We start from the raw sequence: 21110 nt of genomic DNA, 5'->3' as shown, positions 1-21110 counted from the left end.
AGTTGAACAGAATCAACCAGAGTTGGCTTCTAAGCCCAGCTTTAAACTGGCAAGTGTAATATCTATGTTACTTTATTTCTTTGCTTGATTATGATTGTTTTGATACAGAATCTCTCTATTTGCCCTTCTGAGGCAAATAGAAAATGAACAACAGCAATATAAAGTTTTACCTTTGAATTTCTTACTTCTAAAGACAGATTCTGAGGAGCAGCACTGGGAACTGCACAGGCGAAAAAAAAGAAAAGAAAAGAAAAAAAAATTTCAATCACTCAGGCATCACCCATCATGTGACTGTTCTTGGCTGGACTTTATACAAATGCATATCTCAAACACTGATATACTACCTGAAGGTCTAACCCAGCAGCCAGTGCCCTCATGTTGAAAGTATCTGGACAAGGTGTGGGGCCATATCTGATTCATTTAAAATAATGAGACCCGTTCACATATGCACCCATACCCAAGTCAGGCTGTACCTTTGGGAAATCAGGTATTTATTTCAAGGATACGATAGTGACTGTAAACTTTTCTAGACCGCAAATACATTCTGAATCTTTAATGTATTCTTTTGAATATTCTTGGGAGTAGCATATCTTTATCTTGGGATACATTTTCTGGAAACAAGTCTAATGACTATGGCAAGTGAATCAACTGGGTAATATCACTGAGTCCAAAATGTGATGTACACAAATCAATGAGCTTGGCTTTCTTGTGGGGTCCTAAACTGGTTTTAAAGGCAGCTTCCAGGTAAAGCAAAGAGATGTTTAAGCAATGACAGTCCAGTTAAGAAACCATCTGGCTTCCCAAGGGAACTATGTAGAAGGGAACACTCATTCAGATGTGAGAAGTTTGGGACCGTTGGTTAAAAAAACAGCTGTATAACTTTAGCTTCTCACATATTAGAACATAAGACAAGGGTATCTCAAAGTTTATGGTCCACACACCCTCCAGTGTCTCCTTTTGTAGTAATTATAGGAAGCAAAGAAAATTTAAGTAAACCTGATTAGTTTCTTCTCCATCACAAAATGCTAACCATGGCTTTTCTCTCCTAATCCATCCATGGAAATTTCTCCCTCCCATTCTCTGACATTTGGTGACCAGGTATATAACTAAGTGCCCACTGCGCTATAGGCTTCTGGAGGACAGAGACTATTTCTTGTTTGCTGTTGAATCCTGTGCTAACAACAAAGTACATCAGGCCTCAATCAAGAGATCCAGGCACAGAGGGTCTGGAGAAGGACTTGGGAACCTGTGTTTTGAAAAAAGTCCATAGATGGTTTTGATCATCTCCCTGTTAAGAACCTCTGACTTAGCTGAAAAGGCACCAACATAATTGTTGTTGCTGTCTTCTTCTTCATCATCATCACCACTGTCACCATCATAGCTAAGATCTGCTGCATGCTCCTACATGACAGGTACTTAATCCTTAAAACAATCCTATAAAGGAGTTTCTATTATTATTCCCATTTTATAGATGAGAAAACTATAGATGCAGCTCAGGAGAGTTAACTTGCTCAAGGTATTTGTTTCAGCTGGTGTAGGAACTAAGATTTATCTTACTCCAAACTGCTGCCCTTAACCACCATGCTGAGACACATTCAGTTCCCATGACAGGCACTGTAGTCAGCATGCCAAGCCACTTAATGCAGCTGAAAGTGGTTCATGGGTAGATTTAAGAGCCTACCTCAAAAAACAGGGTAATGTAGTTGGCTAACCAAACTACAGTTTGCATTTATTTTTCCCAACTTTTTATCCTGAGAAATTGCAAACACAAAGAATGACAAGAAGAATACAATGAACACCATGCATTCTTTTCCTGGATTCACCAATTGTTAATATTCTGCCACATCTGCTTTATTTCTCTCATTATATTTATACAAACATGTTTATCTATCTACATATTGTTTCTGGATGGCTGAGAGACAGATACAGTCGTCATGATACTTCACTCCTAAATACTACAGTATGTATCTCCTAAGAACAAAAACATTCTCCAACAAAATAATACAATGATCACATTAAAAATCTAATCAACACAAAAATATTACCTAATAACATATCTAATATTTAATACTTACTGATACTATACCAACCTAACATTAAGTAATTGTACCAAGAGTGTCCTTTTTAGCTGTTTTAACTCCCAGAATCAAAGACCACACATGTTTTATTTTATTTCATCTGTCTTTACTTTCCTTTAATCTAGATTCTAGAATGACTCCCCTACCTTTTTTGTTTTTTTCAAGAGACTACTATTTTCTAAGAATTCAGGACAGTTTATTTAATTATTTGCAGAATGTCCATCAATTTCAATATGTCTAGTTATTTCATCATGATCATATTTAAATTAAACATTTTTGGCAGGGATACAACATAGAGGTGAAGTTATATCTTTCTCGATGCAACATACCACATGATGTCAGTCTGCTCCTTTGTTGGTGATGTGATGTCTGACTACCTGCTTAAAGGAGTCAAACTATAGCTTCTAAGGCATGCTTGTTTATATATAAGGGCTATACACATATACACACATTTTTAAGAAAAAGACATTTTTGTTAACACTTGGATTTAGCTGAGTTTCAGGACGTAATACATACACTAAGTGCAATAAACTGCTATTTTCTGTTCTACTTTTAAAACATTTTTTAACAATGCTGATCTTGACCAACTCAATCTTGTTGGCAGGCTGTACTTTGAAAACGACTGCTTTAGGGTCATGGGTATAAGCAAATATTCAGTCACAGGTGAGAAATAAACTGTCACAAAATCCTGAGGAATGTAAAAGACCTATTTGTATGCACCCAACAAAAGAGCACCTCAATACATAAGGCAAATGCTAACAGCCAAAAAAGGGAAATCGACAGTAACAGTAATAGTAGGGGACGTTAACACCCCACTTTCACCAATGGACAGATCATCCAAAACGAAAAAAAATGAGGAAACACAACCTTTAAATGATCCATTAAACAAGAAGGACTTGATATTTATAGGACATTCCATTCCAAAACAACAGAATACACTTTCTTCTCAAGTGCTCATGGAACATTCTCCAGGATAGATCATATCTTGGGTCACAAATCTAGCCTTGGTAAATTTAAGAAAACTGAAATCGTATCAAGTATCTTTTCTGACCACAATGTTAAGAGACTAGGTATCAATTATAGGAAAAAAAATCTGTAAAAAAATACAAACACATGGAGGCTAAACAATACACTACTAAATATCCAAGAGATCACTGAAAAAAATCAAAGAGGAAATAAAAAAATACCTAGAAACAAATGACAATGAAAAAACAACAACCCAAAACCTATGGGATGCAGCAAAAGCAGGTCTAAGAGGGAAGTTTATAGCAATACAACCCTACCTCAAGAAACAAGAAACATCTCAAATAAACAACCTAACCTTACACCTAAAGCAATTAGAGAAAGAACAAAAAAACCCCAAAGTTAGCAGAAGGAAAGAAAACATAAGATCAGATCCAAAATAACTGAAAAAGAAATGAAGGAAACAATAGCAAAGATCAATAAAACTAAAAGCTGGTTCTTTGAGAAGATAAACAAAATTGATAAACCATTAGCGAGACTCATCAAGAAAAAAAGGGAGAAGACTCAAACCAATAGAATTAGAAATGAAAAAGGAGAAGTAACAACTGACTTTGTACTTCTGACACTGCAGAAATACAAAGGATCATGAGAGATTACTACAAGCAACTATATGCCAATAAAATGGACAACCTGGAAGAGATGGACAAATTCTTAGAAAAGCACAACCTTCCGAGACTCAACCAGGAAGAAACAGAAAATATAAACAGACCAGTCACAAGCACTGAAATTAAGACTGTGATTAAAAATCTTCCAACAAACAAAAGCCCAGGACCAGATGGCTTCACAGGCAAATTCTATCAAACATTTAGAGAAGAGCTAACACCTATCCTTCTCAAACTCCTCCAAAATATAGCAGGGGGAGGAACTCTCTCAAACTCATTCTATGAGGCCACCATCACCCTGATACCAAAACCAGACAAAGATGTCACAAAAAAAGAAAATTACAGGCCAATATCACTGATGAACATAGATGCAAAAATCCTCAACAAAATACTAGCAAACAGAATCCAACAGCACATTAAAAGGATCATACACCATGATCACGTGGGGTTTGTCCCAGAAAAGCAAGGATTCTTTAATATACTCAAATCAATCAGTGTGATAAACCACATTAACAAATTGAAGGAGAAAAACCATATGATCATCTAAATAGATGCAGAAAAACCTTTCAACAAAATTCAACACCCATTTATGATAAAAACCCTCCAGAAAGTAGACAGAGATGGAACTTACCTCAACATAATAAAGGCCATATATGACAAACCCATAGCCAATGGTGTTCTCAATGGTGAAAAACTGAAACCATGTCCACTAAGATCAGGAAAAAGACAAGGCTTGCTAAAAAGACAAGGCTTCTCTTTAGCCACAGCAATCAGAGAAGAAAAAGAAATAGAAGGAATCCAAATTGGAAAAGAAGAAGTAAAGCTGTCACTGTTTGCAGATGACATGATACTATATAGTGGATCCTAAAGATGCTACCAGAAAGCTACTAGAGCTAATCAATGAATTTGGTAAAGTAGCAGGATACAAAATTAATGCACAGAAATCTCTGGCATTCCTATATACTAATGATGAAAAATCTGAAACAGAAACTAAGGAAACACTCCCATTTACCACTGCAACAACAAAAACAAAATACCTAGGAATAACCCTACCTAAGGAGACAAAAGACATGTATGCAGAAAACTATAAGACACTGATGAAAGAAATTAAAGATGATACAAATAGATGGAGAGATATACCATGTTCTTGGATTGGAAGAATCAACATTGTGAAAATGACTATACTACCCAAAGCAATCTACAGATTCAGTGCAATCCCTATCAAACTACCACTGGCATCTTTCACAGAACTAGAACAAAAAATTTCACAATTTGCATGGAATCACAAAAGACCCCGAATAGTCAAAGCAATCTTGAGAAAGAAAAACGTAACTGGAGGAATCAGCCTCCCTGACTTCAGACTATACTACAAAGCTACAGTAATCAAGACAGTATGGTGTTGGCACAAAAACAGAAATGTAGATCAGTGGAACAGGATAGAAAGCTCAGAGATAAACTCACTCACATATCGTCACCTTATCTTTGACAAAGGAGGCAAGAATATACAATGGAGAAAAGACAGCCTCTTCAATAAGTGGTGCTGGGAAAACTGGACAGCTACATGTAAAAGAATGAAATTAGAACACTCCCTAACCCCATACATAAAAATAAACTCAAAATGGATTAAAGACCTAAATGTAAGGCCAGACACTATCAAACTCTTAGAGGAAAACATAGGCAGAACACTCTATGACATAAATCACAGAAAGATCCTTTTTGACTCATCTTCTAGAGAAATGGAAATAAAAACAAAAATAAACAAATGGGACCTAATGAAACTTAACAGCTGTTGCACAGCAAAGGAAACCATAAAAAGACGAAAAGACAACCCTCAGAATGGGAGAAAATATTTGCAAATGAAGCAACTGACAAAGGATTAATTTCCAAAATTGAGCTCATGAAGCTCAATATCAAAAAAACAAACAACCCAATCCAAAAATGGGCAGAAGACCTAAACAGACATTTCTCCAAAAAAGACATACAGATCCAAGAAACACATGAAACGATGCTCAACATCACTAATCATCAGAGAAATGCAAATCAAAACTACAATGAGATATCATCTCACACCAGTCAGAATGGCCATCATCAAAAAATCTAGAAACAATAAATGCTGGAGAGGGTATAGAGAAAAGGGAATCCTCTTGCACTGTTGGTGGGAATGTAAATTGATACAGCCACTATGGAGAACAGTATGGAGGTTCCTTAAAAAACTAAAAATAGAAATACCATATGACCCAGCAATCCCACTACTGGGCATATACCCTGAGAAAACCATAATTCAAAAAGAGTCATGCACCACAATGTTCACTGCAGCTCTATTTACAATAGCCAAGACATGGAACCAACCTAAGTGTCCATCGACTGATGAATGGATAAAGAAGATGTGGCACATATATACAATGGAATATTACTGAGCCATAAAAAGAAACGAAACTGAGTTATTTGTAGTGAGATGGATGGACCTAGAGACTGTCATACAGAGTGAAGTAAGTCAGAAAGAGGAAAACAAATACAGTATGCTAACACATATATATTGAATCTTAAAAAAAAAAAGGTTCTGAAGAACCTAGGGGCAGGACTGGAATAAAGACGCAGACATAGAGAATGCACTTGAGGACATGGGGAGGGGGAAGCATAAGCTGGGATGAAGTGAGAGAGTGGCAGGGACATATACACACTACCAAATGCAAAACAGGTAGTTAGTGGGAAGCAGCCGCATAGCACAGGGAGATCAGCTCTGTGCTCTGTGTCCACCTAGAGGGTTGGGATAGGGAGGGTGGGAGGGAGACGCAAGAGGGAGGAGATATGGGGATATATGTATATGTATAGCTGATTCACTTTGTTATATAGCAGAAACTAACACACCATTGTAAAGCAATTATACTCCAATAAAGATGTTAAAAAAAAAAGACCTATTTGGCAGGCAAATATGATTACTAAGTAGAGCAAGCCCAGCCTTCCAACAGCCCTGTGATGGTCTGTGCTATGAACAAGCAATAATATTTACTTATACAAAAGCATCTAGTAAAAATAAAAATACAGAGAAACTATTTAGTACCAGGCACTACATGTTCTATGCTCTCTCACTGGATCTTTACAGCAACCCAATAAAATTGGTATTATAAATTTCACATATAAGGAAACATGCTCAGACATGTGAAGTGACTTGACCGAAGTCACACTACAAGAACTGGTATCTGAACCAAATCTCCTTGACATCAAAGCTCATGATCTTGCTACTACGCCACCAGTGCCCCCCAAGCATGGTATTTTGTTCCAGAGGAAGAAAGACTCACCATCTGAAAATGTTCGAACAGCTACATCTTGTGTGGAGACTCCAGGACCATGTTTATTGTAGGCCACCACTCGGAAACTATACTCTGTATATTTTTTCAACCCATTAATGGTGTGGGAGTGAGTTGAAACATCAACATCCTTGAATAAAATAAAACAATTTATATATACACAACTCAAGCCAAAAGATATGCTGTAAAATAAAGAATTAACTATACAAATTCTATATTTGACATAATGCAGATTTTTGTCCCTTTTATAGAATATTATTTAACAGTTAAAGCAAATTAATCATAAGCACTGCAGTTTGCTGAGAAATACTCCTTGATGTTTAGGAACACTTGCTGGTAAAAACTACAGAATAAACCTTTGTACCAAGAAATAGAATCTATCCACTTTTCATTTCTTATACATATTTTTTTCCTCAGATTTCTAGACAAGCAGGTATTGAGTTTTGGAAATATATTTCAACTCTACTATTCCAATCAATGCATTAAAAAATGGCTTCCTATTATACCTGTTCTTTATCAGTTCCTTTTTCCATGTAGTACAGTTTGTAATTCTGAATTTCCCCATTTCCAGACAATGGTGTTTCCCAGGTGACAGTAATGGAAGTAGGTGAAGTTGCATACGCTCGGATGTTAGGTGCTGGGCCAGGGAGCTGAACTAGAAAGAAAATTTCAAGACAGTAAGACATAAATAAAATTTACTGCATCCCTCAAGACCATTCTCAGCAATAATGGCACACTATGTTTTTTTTTTTTTTATTTTTATTTATTTATTTATTTATTTTTGGCTGCGTTGGGTCTTCGTTGCTGCACGCAGGTCTTCTCTAGTTGCAGCGAGCGGGGACTACTCTTCATTGCGGTGCGCGGGCTTCTCACCGAGGTGGCTTCTCTTGTTGAAAAGCAGGGCTCTAGGCACGTGGGCTTCAGTAGCTGTGGCATGTGGGCTCAGTAGTTGTGGCTTGCAGGCTCTAGAGTGCAGGCTCAGTAGTTCTGGCACACGGGCTGAGTTGCTCTGCAGGGCATGTGGGATCTTCCTGGACCAGGGCTCGAACCTGTGTCCCCTGCGTTGGCAGGCGGATGCTTAACCATTGTGCCACCACGAAAGCCCTGGCTATGTTTTTAAAACAATAAAAACTATGAAAACAAGTGATCTGACTGAAGTGGTTTCAGGATAATATATAATTAAATGATTTCCCTCTTTATGACTGAAAAACCAAAAATCATCTGTGAAGTATCTCAAATTTATTCAAAGGAAAAAGTGAACAGTGCAGAATTTTTCTTGTGGTTTATAAAATCCTAGTTTTGCAGTGGGACTGCAGCACATAAAAGCAAACATCACAAAAAGAGAGTCTTCTTTTACCAGGCTCTGGGGATACAATGAATGATGGACAGAGTCCCTGCCCACAAAGAACTCCCAGTCTAGAGGGAAGTCAGACATATAGTTACAAAGAAGATCCTAAGTGCTGATAGATTAGGTAACGTCTGTAATGAAAACTGAAAGAAGAGAGTACACAATTCCGCTTTGGGCAGGGGTGGTTAGGAAAGGGAAGGATTGGTGAGGACTTCCGGGAAGCAGGAAGAATGAGTAGTTTTCTCAGATACCAAGAGGGAAATTGATCCAATCAATTTGGACATAACAGGTGAGAAGACAGTGTCATGTGGTTCAGGTTGAAACAAAGAATGGATATGGGAGAGAGAATGCTGCAAAGGATGACAAGAGCCAGATAAAGGAGAACCTCTAAGGCCCTGCTATGAGTTTGGATTATTTCTTGTAGGTGTTAGGTAATTACTGAAAAATTATGAGCAGGAACATGACATGATCAGATCTGCATTTAAAAAGAACATGTGAACACATGCATGGAAGAAAAACAATAATGGCACAAGACTAGATAAATAATAATTTAAAAAATAGCCACCATTTATTGAATGCTTGCCATCAGTCCAGCATTAAGTGCTTTACATTTATTTAAATTGCATCTTATTTAATCTGTGCACTAACCCAAATGAGACGGATACTGTTATCATCCCTACTTATGGATGAGGCTGAGAGGTTAAGAACCATTCCCAAATGATGGAAAAGTTGGCAAGTAGTGGAGCTAGGAGCTGAGCACTTCCTCGTTCTAAAACGTGGACTCAGGAAAACCAGTTAGGGGATTATGACAACACCCTCTGTGGGATGGTGTGACTGGAAGATCCCATGATTGGTTGACTGATTATCTGCCCAGCTCTAAATCCTACAACAGGTCACATCCTTTTTTACTATATTCTTTTTGTCTGACTGACAGGTTTGAGTCCCAATTTATACACAAATCCTGGCAGGTGCCTATATCTACACTTTGGTGGATGCTCTATATCTGAAAACCAGTTCTCTGGTGCCAGTGCTTCTGTAACAGACATCCATTAGATTTAAGGAAAGGGGAAAAAACTAACAAAATGTAAAACAAACTGGCTTGCTTAAATAACAGCATGACAGCTTAAGATTAGTTTTCCTACCAAAGCAGAGAAACCTGAATATGGTTTTTTTGGCAGTTGTTTGCTTTATTTAGGCATGAATCATGTTATTCACTTAAGAGCATATTTTGTGCAGCCTGACAGGTGGGAATTGTCACACTTCTGCTGCTATGGAAAACTTTCCTCTAACTTTTTAAAAGGGAAGGAGAATAGAACAAATTCCCTTGAAATCACTTTCAGTATATTCATTGGCTAAATGTAGGCAAAGATGATCCTAAAATAGGAGCTAGTAAATTATTTCATTTCATCTGTACAGTGGCATTAAAAAATGGAAAAAAATTTAAGTTGGTTTGAAAAGCTAAAAATGTAATCTATTTTCCCAGGGCTGACTCCAACACTTACGGCCCCTCCCACCTGCCCCCAAGCTGAATACCTCCAGATAAAATGCAAATCTCTCTCCACTAACTCCTCTTTTGCCAAAACATGTTATAGTCACTCTCTACCCCTAAAATACTCTCACCAGAATCTGTTACCCCTTCCATCTATATTCTTATTTAGCTACTTTCTTTTAATCGAAGTCCTTGAATAAATGATTGTGATGCCTACTTTCCTTGTGATGACTGTACATCACATTATTGCCTGTTTACTTGTCTGGCGCTGGTACCAAACTGTAAGCTCCTTGTGAACAGAAGTCAAGTCTTACTCGTCTTTACATCTTGCTGCCTAGCGTGGTGCCTGGCACATGACAGGCACTCAATAAATCTCTTCTTTCATCTCTAACTTGACAATGCCCCTTCTAGTCCAGTGGTTCTCAATAGTCTGACTTATAAGTTCTGAAGTGATAATGAAAACCACAGGCTCTTTCCCAAGGAAAATGTGAATATGTACAGACACACAAATATTTTCATGTATCTTCAGAAGGTTCATGGCCCCAGGATTGAACCCTGAACTGAATCAAATTCAGTGGTCTTTTCCTTTATTTTCATCATGACTCACCTTGCATGTGCACTGTTTGTCCTATTTTGGGGTGGGGTCAAGCAGTGTCCTTCCCCAAGAATGCTTGCTCTAAGCCAAATGCTTTAAGGCCAACCTCAGGTCTCATCTTTTTCTAGGAACCTGATTTGATATACCTAACTTTTACAGTAACTCTTCCTTGTTCTGTATCCCATTATCTCTCATGAATGATGCCTGTATGTGAGAGTTAATGAAGGAAAATTGAGTTTTGCTTCGTGGCTTGAGTTTGATATCTAATAGATTGTTCCTGCTCTCATCTGAACACAGTAACCCTGAAATTCAACATCCTTTCCCTGCAGCGAGAACACATTCTTTCCTTAAATCAACCCCCCGGCTCTCTGTTGGCCCTCTTGTTGTTGCTTGGGTTTGATTCCTGATCTTTAAGCTCTATTACTGAAATGATCAATGGCCTCCTATCTTGACTGCTCATTCTTTTTTTTTTGCGTTACGCGGGCCTCCCACTGTTGTGGCCTCTCCCATTGTGGAGCACAGGTTCCGGACGCGCAGGCTCAGCGGCCATGGCTCACGGGCCCAGCCTCTCCGCGGCATGTGGGATCCTCCCGGACCAGGGCACGAACCCGTGTCCCCTGCATTGGCAGGCGGACTTTCAACCACTGCGCCAGCAGGGAAGCCCTTGACTGTTCATTCTTTAAGGGGAGAATTCCTATCTTGTTCATCCCCTGCATCTCTAATAGTTTGTGCAGTGCCTGGTAGAGGAGGTCCTCAATAACTGTTTGATGGGTAAATGATTTGCTGCAGCATTAGAAAGTGAAGTTCCACAGCTTCTCGACTTTACTTATTCTACCCATCAGGCAGAGTCCTTGAATTATTTCCACAGTTTCAGTGGTAAATTCATTTAATATGTTTAGTTCCCTGGTCAGTAGCTTTCATGGATTTACCTCCCATGCTCCCTAGCTGAAGTAAAATTTTGTTACTGCAAGTATGTTAATACAGAAACACTAGTGCAGTTAACAGTAAAAGAAATCTGGAAGAGGCTCCAAGGAAAAACAGTGCCTCAGGTTAAAAGTAAAAGTGTAGAAGAAAGCCTCATGAGATAAGCATTAATTATGTTTTGACTGCTTCTTGTCATTTCTGGCCTATAGTTTAAAACCAAAATTTAAGACATAGAAGACATTTATAAGATAAATCAACTTGACACTCATTTCAGTTGGAGAAAATCTTAAGAAATGTAACTGGAAGTAACATTATTTAGCACAAAAGACAGCAGGTCCAAAGTAAAGCCCTGAAGAGATTCCAAAGAGTGTGGTATGTATAAAGATCAGGGCAATCCCGTTGAACAATTATTAAATACCTACTTCCTATGTGAGGCACTGCATTAGATATGGTGTGAAATAAAAGGATAACAAAGACTCTGTCTTTGCCATAAAATTAATGAGATATATTCATAACCATGATTCAAGGAAGAAAATGATAATGTATCTTAGGACTGTCGAGATAAAATATTAGATAAGATCAGAGGGAAGATTCTAAGAAGGCATCTGAGCTAGGTCTTAAAGGATCAGTAAAATTTGGGTGTCTATCAGCAGAATTATATTGTCTTACACTATTTGCTACTGCTTGATGTGAATTAATTTGATCTCCCGTAACTATTTTGTAAGGACCTTGAAGGTGAGGAACTGTTATCTTCTGCACTCCTATGGTATGCCAGGCTATATATAAGGTAGCCCTTCATACAGGTCTCCCTACAGGTGGGGCTGACAGAGAGGTGGGAGACTTACCCTCAGGCTGTGTTTCTACTCGTAGTGGAGCTGAACTCTCTCCGGAGCCATGTTTATTTTGAGCCATAACTCTAAAGATGTACACAGTCGCTGGCATTAGGTTTTGGATGGTTACCTGCATTTCTCCGGGGCGACTGGTATTTTCAACACGTTCCCTTTGGAGAAAGAGGGATTGATTAGGAAAATTTCCAGAATGTGCAGTTTCATTTTCATTGTAATGCCTATAGATACCATATGACATAAAATCTTAATAAATCCAAGTCAAATTAACTCAAAAAAGGAAAATTTGGGGGCAGAACAGTGCACAGAATAGGACGCTGGCAAAGAGCAATGTCATACATGTCTGATAAGTCGCTGATGTTCTTGCTTAAACATTACTGATATTGCTGGCCATAATCACAACTTCCTTTCAGAAAAGACACAAAGAGTCTTCTTGGTGCCATCTCAAATGGGGCAGCTGGTCACCAATTCTGTACGCTTTAGGAATCACTGAATTTTAAGGGGTTATCCTCAGGGAGACATATAGAAGGTGATTATAGGTATGACCCAATTTTCACAGACAGTATCAAAGAATGCTGTGTATCTTCTGGATAACAGACTCTCAATAAGAAGAAAATTAGAGATTATCACTTTCAAAACTGAGAACAAAACATTAAAAATTTAAATGAATCCAGTCTATAAAATAAGCTAATCATGACTGATTTTTATAATTTATTTCTTAAAACAAAAAATCTTCTTGAATGATTTTCAAACTGATTTGAAATGTTTAACAAATCTTATCACTAACAGTACAAATGGCCAGTGGTCTAGTGTTATGAGATGAAAACATAAAAACAGTTATCAGTTAGGTTCTTTAAAAAGGTGGCCTCCAGGCTCTATTTTGAGGGTCTCTGTGTCCACACTTGGGCCCATAATTATGCTCAGTATACTGTACTCACTATAACAAAACCCAGATTATATTTGCTTTCAACAAATATTGTAAAGAAAAATAATTGGTTTAGACAAATAGCTGGTCTTTAAGAATTACTGATCGTGTGAGAAAAGATCTGTGTCTATCTTGAGAGAGCAATAAAAGGGCCCAAAACTACTCTGTGGAAGAAATTATTTTAAATTACCTAATAATCTGTTGAATTAAATTCTTACTTTAAAATATTGATAATTTTCCCTGAAGCTACTGATTAAAATTTGTTTAGTTCTACATGGCCATATGCCAATTTGTCTGACTGTGTGTGAACATTTGCATTTCAGAGATGTGAGCGTTTTTCAATAGTTTTCTATAGTTCTTTAAACTATGTTACTTTAATTAAAACAAACAAACAGTACCCACCCACAATGTATTTATAAAGGCTGTCTGTCTATAGTCAGTTAGGTCCATTGGAAAAGAATATCATGGTAACAAAAGTTATTGCTCAGAGACACTTGAGATATCTATAGATATTATTTTCTCTTCAGCTAAACCTCTAAATCACAAGATTTAGAAGGAGAGTATCAACTGATTTCTTATGCTGTGAGGTCTCTGACACTTGATCCAATCACAAATGCTAGCTAAAAGGAAGTATGGTATTTGACATTTCATTAAACTAACAGCTCCATGCCAGAGCACAGAATAGTCTGTTTCGCTCACTGTACATGAAAGTTTAAACAAGTTCTCTCTCAGAAAGACAGTGGGGTGGGGGGGGCACTATCTTACTTTAAATCAAAGTGAAAGAGTGTCTCATTCATGTTCACATACCACAGAAGCACTAGCAGAAGGCTCACACACAGAAGTAGCATCGCAAATGTGTGCTGAATGAATGAATGGAAATTTGCCTTTTGATGTGTAAATGATATAGTAATGATATCACGTTTATCTTTTTGTTTGTTCCTATGTAAAAGGAGAAAATATCTAGAACAAGTTTCTACAGAAACATTACAATAAGAAAAAATCAGTAGTAGGTATGATTCCCTAAGATGAAACATCTAGCACCTGAAAAGGCTTCTAACAGTAGACTGGTCTGAGGTCCCAGAACCAAGTGTCTGTCTAGAAAAAAACTTTTGACTTCAGGAAAGATCCAGGGTGAGTTATGAAGGACAATTCTCATAAATGTGTGAGGTTACGACGGGTCTGAGGTTAGAATGTCTTAGCTAAGAGTCAAAAGAGAAAGGAAAAGATACACTTTATACTAAGACAGCGCTGGGCCAGAAGTTAGGAGCTCCAATTCTAGTTCTGGCAACACTACTAGCTTGCTAGGGGATCGTGGGAAAGTCATCAATTCCTTCTGGGCTTCAGTTTCTTCATGTATTAAATGTAAGAATGAGCCCAGGGTGGTGAACTTTTTCTTAAAGGGCTTGATAGTAAATATCTACGGGCCAAGATGCCAAATGAAAAATATTCCCAACCATCTCCACAGTTAAAGATCCACGTATAACTTTGGTTGGTCCTCCCTATCCACAGTTCTGAATCTGGGGATTCAACCAATTGTGGATCGTGTAGTACTGTACTATGGATTTACTGAGAAAAATCCACATATAAGTGGATGTGTGCAGTTCAAACCCATGTTGTTCAAGGGTCAACTGTAGTTACTTGTATAACCTATTAAAATGTAACCGTTTGAAAATGTAAAAACCATTCTTAGTTCTTGGGCCATAAAAATAACAAGTTTGGGCTTCCCTGGTGGTGCAGTGGTTGAGAGTCCGCCTGCCGATGCAGGGGACACGGGTTCGTGCCCCGGTCCGGGAAGATCCCACATGCCGCAGAGCGGCTGGGCCCGTGAGCTATGGCCGCTGAGCCTGCGCGTCCGGAGCCTGTGCTCCGCAACGGGAGAGGCCACAACAGTGAGAGGCCTGCGTACCCCAAACAACAACGACAACAACAAACAAGTTTGATTTGGCCCAGGGTCTAGAGTTCGCCAGCTCCCGGACTAGACTAACAGATACGTAAGGCTTTGTCCAACTCTGGAATAACTGACTCTGTACTTTCCATTTGGTGGCTAACAGAAAACACTGCTGTTTACATTAAAGGCATTGAAAAAAAAAGTGAACATTTCACAGGTGAAATGGCAGAGGAAGAACCCTTTGGAATTTCAGGAAACTCAGGTACCCAACAGAATTATATAGCTCATGACCAAGGCACATAATGCCACCTGGTGGTTGAATTATCAAATGCAGGAAGTAGGGGAATTTGTAAATGCAGGCAGCAGCATATATCCTCACATCAAAATGTTTTAAGTCTATGAAGATAATGTCTATGAAGACCTTCGTTCTTTAGATGAGAAAATTTAACTTATAAAGGTTAAATAAATTTTGTTTATAAAACACATAACAGGGATCTAGTCTTTCACTTAGTGTTATTTCTATTCTTTCATTGCTTCTATTCAGAAATCATAAAGTAATGAAGTGACAAAAATTATTATTACAATCTCCAAGAATATTCCTTTGAAATATTCCCCAGATTTATTGTCTGTTCCAAGTCACTGCTGTCATCTTCATCTGGGCCTACTGCATGCCTAGATCAACCTAACTACTACTGATCTGTCTCCCTGACTCCACTGCTTTTCCTCTCTAATCTTATGCAGTGCCCTCCAAGTACTGCTAATAAAAGCTGTTTAACAGTGTACACTTGCTCAGGAGTCTAAAATGATCCCTTCTTAACTGATTATGTCAAAATTCTTACTGGCATTCCAACACTTGGCTCCAAACTTCCACTTTATTGTAATCTCTTACTAATTCTGACCAAAAACTCTAGGCCAGAGCTTTCTTACTTTCCCATCCTTCCAACAACAGACAACACAAATTAAATTGGATCTTCCTTGCATCTCCTCTTTCTTCACATATACTTGCCCTGTCCTCCTGCCCCTGCCAATTTATCTTCTACATTTTTTCAATTCCAACTTCATTTATTAATCATCCCTGCTTATTTCAACACGATTTACTAATAAGTGATAGATTTTCATTAAAAACAAAAGTATATATAATTAAAAATATTAAAAGTCCTAGTTCTTCTCCCTCCTTAAAACCGGTTCCACCCTGAGACCTAAAGGTGGCATTTAGACCTGTATCTTGACATTTTGGGCAGGATAATTCTTTGTTTTGGTGGGTGGGGGGGAGCTGTCCTATACATTGTAGGACATTGTATTGTCCTATACATTGTTTATCAGCATCTCTGGCTTCTACTCACTAGACAGCAGTAAGCATCATCCCCTCCCATCTCAGCTGCAATAACCAAAAATGTCAGCAGACATTGCCAAATGCCCACTGGGAGATGGCGGGCAAAACTGTCCCTGGTTGAGAATCACTGACCTAGGCATTTATGTACACATCAAAATACATAGATATAAGTCATTTAAAAAATTCCTGCATCATACTTCATATGGTTATACATATATTAACTATATGCCCATTCCTCTACCAGTGGACATGTACTTTGTTTCCTTTTTTAATCCTTACAAATAATGCTACAATAAGCATTTTTTATGAGTGCCCTATGTGTATGTATATTGGCGTATCTATAGGACAGACACCTAGAAGTGTAATTGTTGGGTTGAAAGGAATGTGCATTAAAATTTTTTTTTTTAATTCTGCCAAATCACCTTCTCCAAAGGCTCCTCTAACTTATACTGCCACCAAGAGCCTAGATTGGATTTAATCCCAGCATTCAGCTCACTTAACACTGGATATTATCAATTTAAAATTTCTGCCAGCCTTACAGGTGAAAAATGGTAACTCATCATTTTGTATTTCCAAGATTGTTAGTAATCGTGAAAACTTTTTTTTTTTAACTTTAATGGGCTTTCCACTAACTTCTTTGAGGCACCTACTTATACCATCTGCCTCGAGATATGTGTCTTTTACTTGTGATTTGTAGAAAGTTCTTTATATAGACTGGGTATCAATACAATCTTCTACAAATGTTAAATTTTTTTCCCAGCTTATCAGTTGATAATTTGATCTTGTTCATTATGTTTATCACATGGAATTTTACAGTTATATAATAAACTCTGTCTATCTCTCCTATATGGTTCCTGAATTTTCTGTCTTCCTTTAAAAGATACGTTAAGTGATGAAAATAGTTTCTATATTTTCTTCTAATACACTGTTTTAAAAATACGTCTTGATACATCTATAATTTGTTGTTATACATAAGACAGAGATACGACTTTTATTCCTTCTATTAAATGGAGGTTAATTATCTCAATATTATTTCTTGAATAATTATTTCTCCATTCATTAGAATTACTCACTTAACAAGTATTTATTTTTACTTGTAGTGCTACTTATAAGCCAGGCTCTGTTCCAGGTGATGGTGATACTCCACTGAACAAGACAAACACCATGAATGCGTTAACATGAAGAGAAAATTTCTGAGTATTAAGTGTTCTGAAGAAACACAACACAAAAGCTAAAAAACAAAATACAGTGGTATGTTACAATGATGTTCTGGTAAATGTTTAACAACTGGCTCTGGTTTGTAGCACTTCTCACTGTAAATACTCCCTCTATGCTCAATTTTGAGCTACTGAGCCATGTCATCGGGTTTGCAAAGTTTCCTGAAAATTTAACAACTGGCTTGGGAACAAGCCACCAAGCGCCCCGCTGTGCGACAGTGACCAAGGGGTTAAGCTGGATGGGTAGTCATGAGAAGGGATCCCTGAGAAGGGATCATCTGAGGATGACGGACAAGAAGCCAGACAGTTATTTGTGAGGGAAATGCAGTTCTGGTAGAAGGAACAAAGAGGGCAAAGGCCCTGTAATGCACATAAGCTTGCTTCTGAGGAATTACTAAAAGCTTTTTTCCTTCTGTGAAATCCCATGACGTTTGCAATGTGATCTAAAAGCCTACTGGAAATATTTTAAGACAGGTTCTGTTTGGTAGTAATATCTTGCCTTTCTGGGACTAGCTCTATGTTTCCTTATCTTTGTAACTCCCCAAACATCCAGTGCAGTGTTCGGATGAACATTCTATTACCCTGGGAGCAGCTCCACCTACCTGACTCAAATTATGTCACTCAGATGTCTCAAGAGTATTAAACCAAGGGGTACTGACTTGACGAAGGTGCCTATACTTGCTGAACTTGCCAGTCTGGTATTAAATACAATATATATCAAATGTAAGCACGCTTGTAGAAATACAAGCTTTCTTTCATGGGTTAGGGCCATAACCCAAACAGATTATTTTAGTTTTCTGATTTGGGTGTGAAGTAACAGCACAATGAAGGAATCTACTTAGCAATATTCAGAGCACACAGTCAGCATGTGGCGTGGTACCTATGGTACCTCCCGAAGAGTTTATAACCTGGTTGGGAAAACAACACAAAGACACATAAAAGAACAGAAGAGTAACAACTATGGTAGTATTAGATCATGTGTTATCATACTTAAGTGCCAATATCAGGGGCACAGACATACATACAAGAGAAAAGCTGTATGTGCTGAAAAAGGTAGAGAAAGATTTATGAGGGCTTCATGGGGCTTAGTCTGGGCCAAGAAAGATTAACTGGATTTTAGTTTTAGTTGAAAAACCTTTTCTTCAAGGGGGAAGTGACTGAAGAGAACAGACTGGGAAAAAAGGTTGCATAGTGACAGGAATTAGACTGGTTTCATTAGAAAGTGAGCTAAACTGGGGTTAAAGGAAAATAAGGTTGGATAGACAAAACAAAGGTAGACAGTGGAGTAAAGCAGCCTGGTGATTCTGGAGAATCTCCAAAAGCAATGGAGAGGCAATGTGAGTTCCTGAAAGAGGTGGAGATGGAGAGGAATTTAATGAAATGCTGTTTTAGGAAAATGAGTCACTAAATACTCTTGTGTCATCAAGGAGACCCCCCCCACCCCACCTCAGAGCTCAGCAGCCCACATCCGTGTACGGGTGCAGACAGATATTCATTAAGATTACTTTAATAACCACCTTAATTTCTAGAATCTGAAAGTTCTAAGAAAGACATAGCCTATGGGTTGTGCTTGACTGACTTTTATGAAAAAACGGTAGCCCTGGTTACATTTTAATACTTCTAACTTAAATAACTCTCTCCCCAAGTCATCCCAGAGAGGCAGCAAAGAATACCAGGACTTCACTCTGTTTAGGAATTTACTTTTAATGACCTAAAACTAGGTCATCTCAGTGATCATATTTCTGGACTGAAAGTTGGTACAGATTCTACACAGTAGAGAGTCAGGGTGGGGACGGCTGGTCTTGGGTGGACAAGATGCAACCAACCGGCTCCAGACGTACAGGCACTTACCTAGCAATCCCCTCCTTGGTGTAGAAGACAGAGTAGGTAAGGTTGTCCCCATGAGGATCTGATGCAGGTGTCCGCCATGTCAATTTGATGAAGCGGGTAGAGACCAAGGAGGCCACGACATCTCGAGGAGCTGAAGGCAGTGGTCCAGTTGTGGCTGGTGCTAGATGGTCAGTAGTGGCACTGGTCAGTGAAGTGGGAGGTAATGTTGGGATGGCAACATCTTGTCATGTGCAAATATTGGGGAATATGAAGGGCAAACCACGACGGTTTTAAAAAAGAGAACAGAAAAAACAAAAAACAAAAAAGAAATAAACAAAACCACGATGGGAAATAAAATAAAATGAATGAACATAAAAAAGGCCATTAAACTGAAGGCTAACATGCAGGCCAGGGGTAACTACTGAAAACTAATGGGCACTAGTCAAGACACATCACTGCAGAGCAAGCAGACTTTCTGGTCACTATAATGGTTGTCGGCAAGGGACAGGGAGTGTGACAGCTAAGAATAAAACATTTCATGGAAGGACACATCAGTGCCCAAGTAATTTTCTTTAATTCTGAAAGCAGCATGCAACATCTGTCGAACTTTGCACATAAAAGTCTTATACATGATAAAACCTCAATATTTTTTCCCACTTTATCAAAATATGGAATAATGTGTGTAGTATGGATGGGCCTAATTACACTCAACATAGGCCCGAGACTATCATGATCTCACTGCAGAGCTGTGTGTGCCTTTAGCTCTGCAGGAGATTCAAGAGCCAGATCTTCAACTGGAGTCTAATATTAAAGTTTGCTCTCTGTATTTGGCAATACTCAGGGAAGTCTGATAACCTTTCTCAATTCACTAAGTTATAGTTCATTTCCTCTCATCAATTCATTTGACTACAACAGTATAAAATCGTGCATCACAAATTCCAAAGTCACACAAATATAATACTTATTAGGTAGCATATCTGTTTGGTACAGTCCTCACTGCAGTGTAATAGATTACGACAGCTTGCAGACCTCAGGGACTTGATGGGACAGATGAAGCAGTGGCAAATCAGAGCTCTGCAAGTCGAAAGCCTCTGTCTGTATGCCCAGAGTCAGCCCATTCTGTTGCTGGACACTTCTGACTTTAGAAGTCCATTCCTAATATTAACCTAAAATCTCCTTCACCTTGGAGTATACATTTAATCTCACAATTTTCAACTGATGGAATTCATTAGCATTCTGTCATAACCTTAATGGGGAAATTAGAAGAGAGGCAGAGAAGAAAGCATGACAATTCTGGACCTCGTTTTCAATGAAATGGTAGGGCAACAACCTCCTAAAAATGTCTATGAATTACAGGAGAATCTTTTAAAGTGGGGCAGTCTAAATAAATATGCCACAGAGAATAAATTCTCCAAGGGAAAGGCCAACGTAAAGTCTCTAGACAGCTACCATTTATTGAGCACTTTCTACATGGCACTCTCGCTCTTTACGTGGACTCATTCAATCCTTACAACTCTGTGAAATAGGTACTATCACTGTATCTCTATATTATATGGAGACTGACATTTAAAAAGGCTAAATCACCCTTCCTAGGAATAGGAAGTGGTGGAGTGTTAAAACTAGCCATGGTTTTTAGCTTAAGAGGCCTCTGGATTTAGCCAATAGAAGTTTTTAGTCCTTGTTGTGCCACTCAGGGTTATGGGAG

At 38.3% G+C, this 21110-nt stretch overlaps 1 protein-coding gene across 5 annotated transcripts in view; it reads right to left on the bottom strand.

Moving 5' to 3' along the window:
- The window catches only part of NEO1 (neogenin 1), a 251320-nt gene that overhangs the window by 50727 nt on the left and 179483 nt on the right, over nucleotides 1–21110 (bottom strand). For 3 of the 5 annotated variants that reach the window (XM_082619130.1, XM_082619133.1, XM_082619131.1), the window contains exons 8-12: nucleotides 19427–19646; nucleotides 12213–12367; nucleotides 7518–7666; nucleotides 7003–7141; nucleotides 171–220 (exon numbers count right to left, since the gene is read on the bottom strand). In XM_082619130.1, coding sequence (XP_082475256.1) covers nucleotides 171–220; nucleotides 7003–7141; nucleotides 7518–7666; nucleotides 12213–12367; nucleotides 19427–19646 — 713 coding nt within the window. The remainder of the gene's footprint in view (nucleotides 1–170; nucleotides 221–7002; nucleotides 7142–7517; nucleotides 7667–12212; nucleotides 12368–19426; nucleotides 19647–21110) is intronic. The other 2 variants (XM_082619132.1, XM_082619134.1) reach the window with 1 other exon arrangement.

The sequence above is a fragment of the Mesoplodon mirus genome, assembly GCF_964341445.2.
Source record: "Mesoplodon mirus genome assembly, chromosome: 4".
Taxonomy (NCBI): domain Eukaryota; kingdom Metazoa; phylum Chordata; class Mammalia; order Artiodactyla; family Ziphiidae; genus Mesoplodon; species Mesoplodon mirus.
Note: the sequence above shows the minus strand (reverse complement) of the source record. Positions and strands in the feature narration are given on the sequence as shown.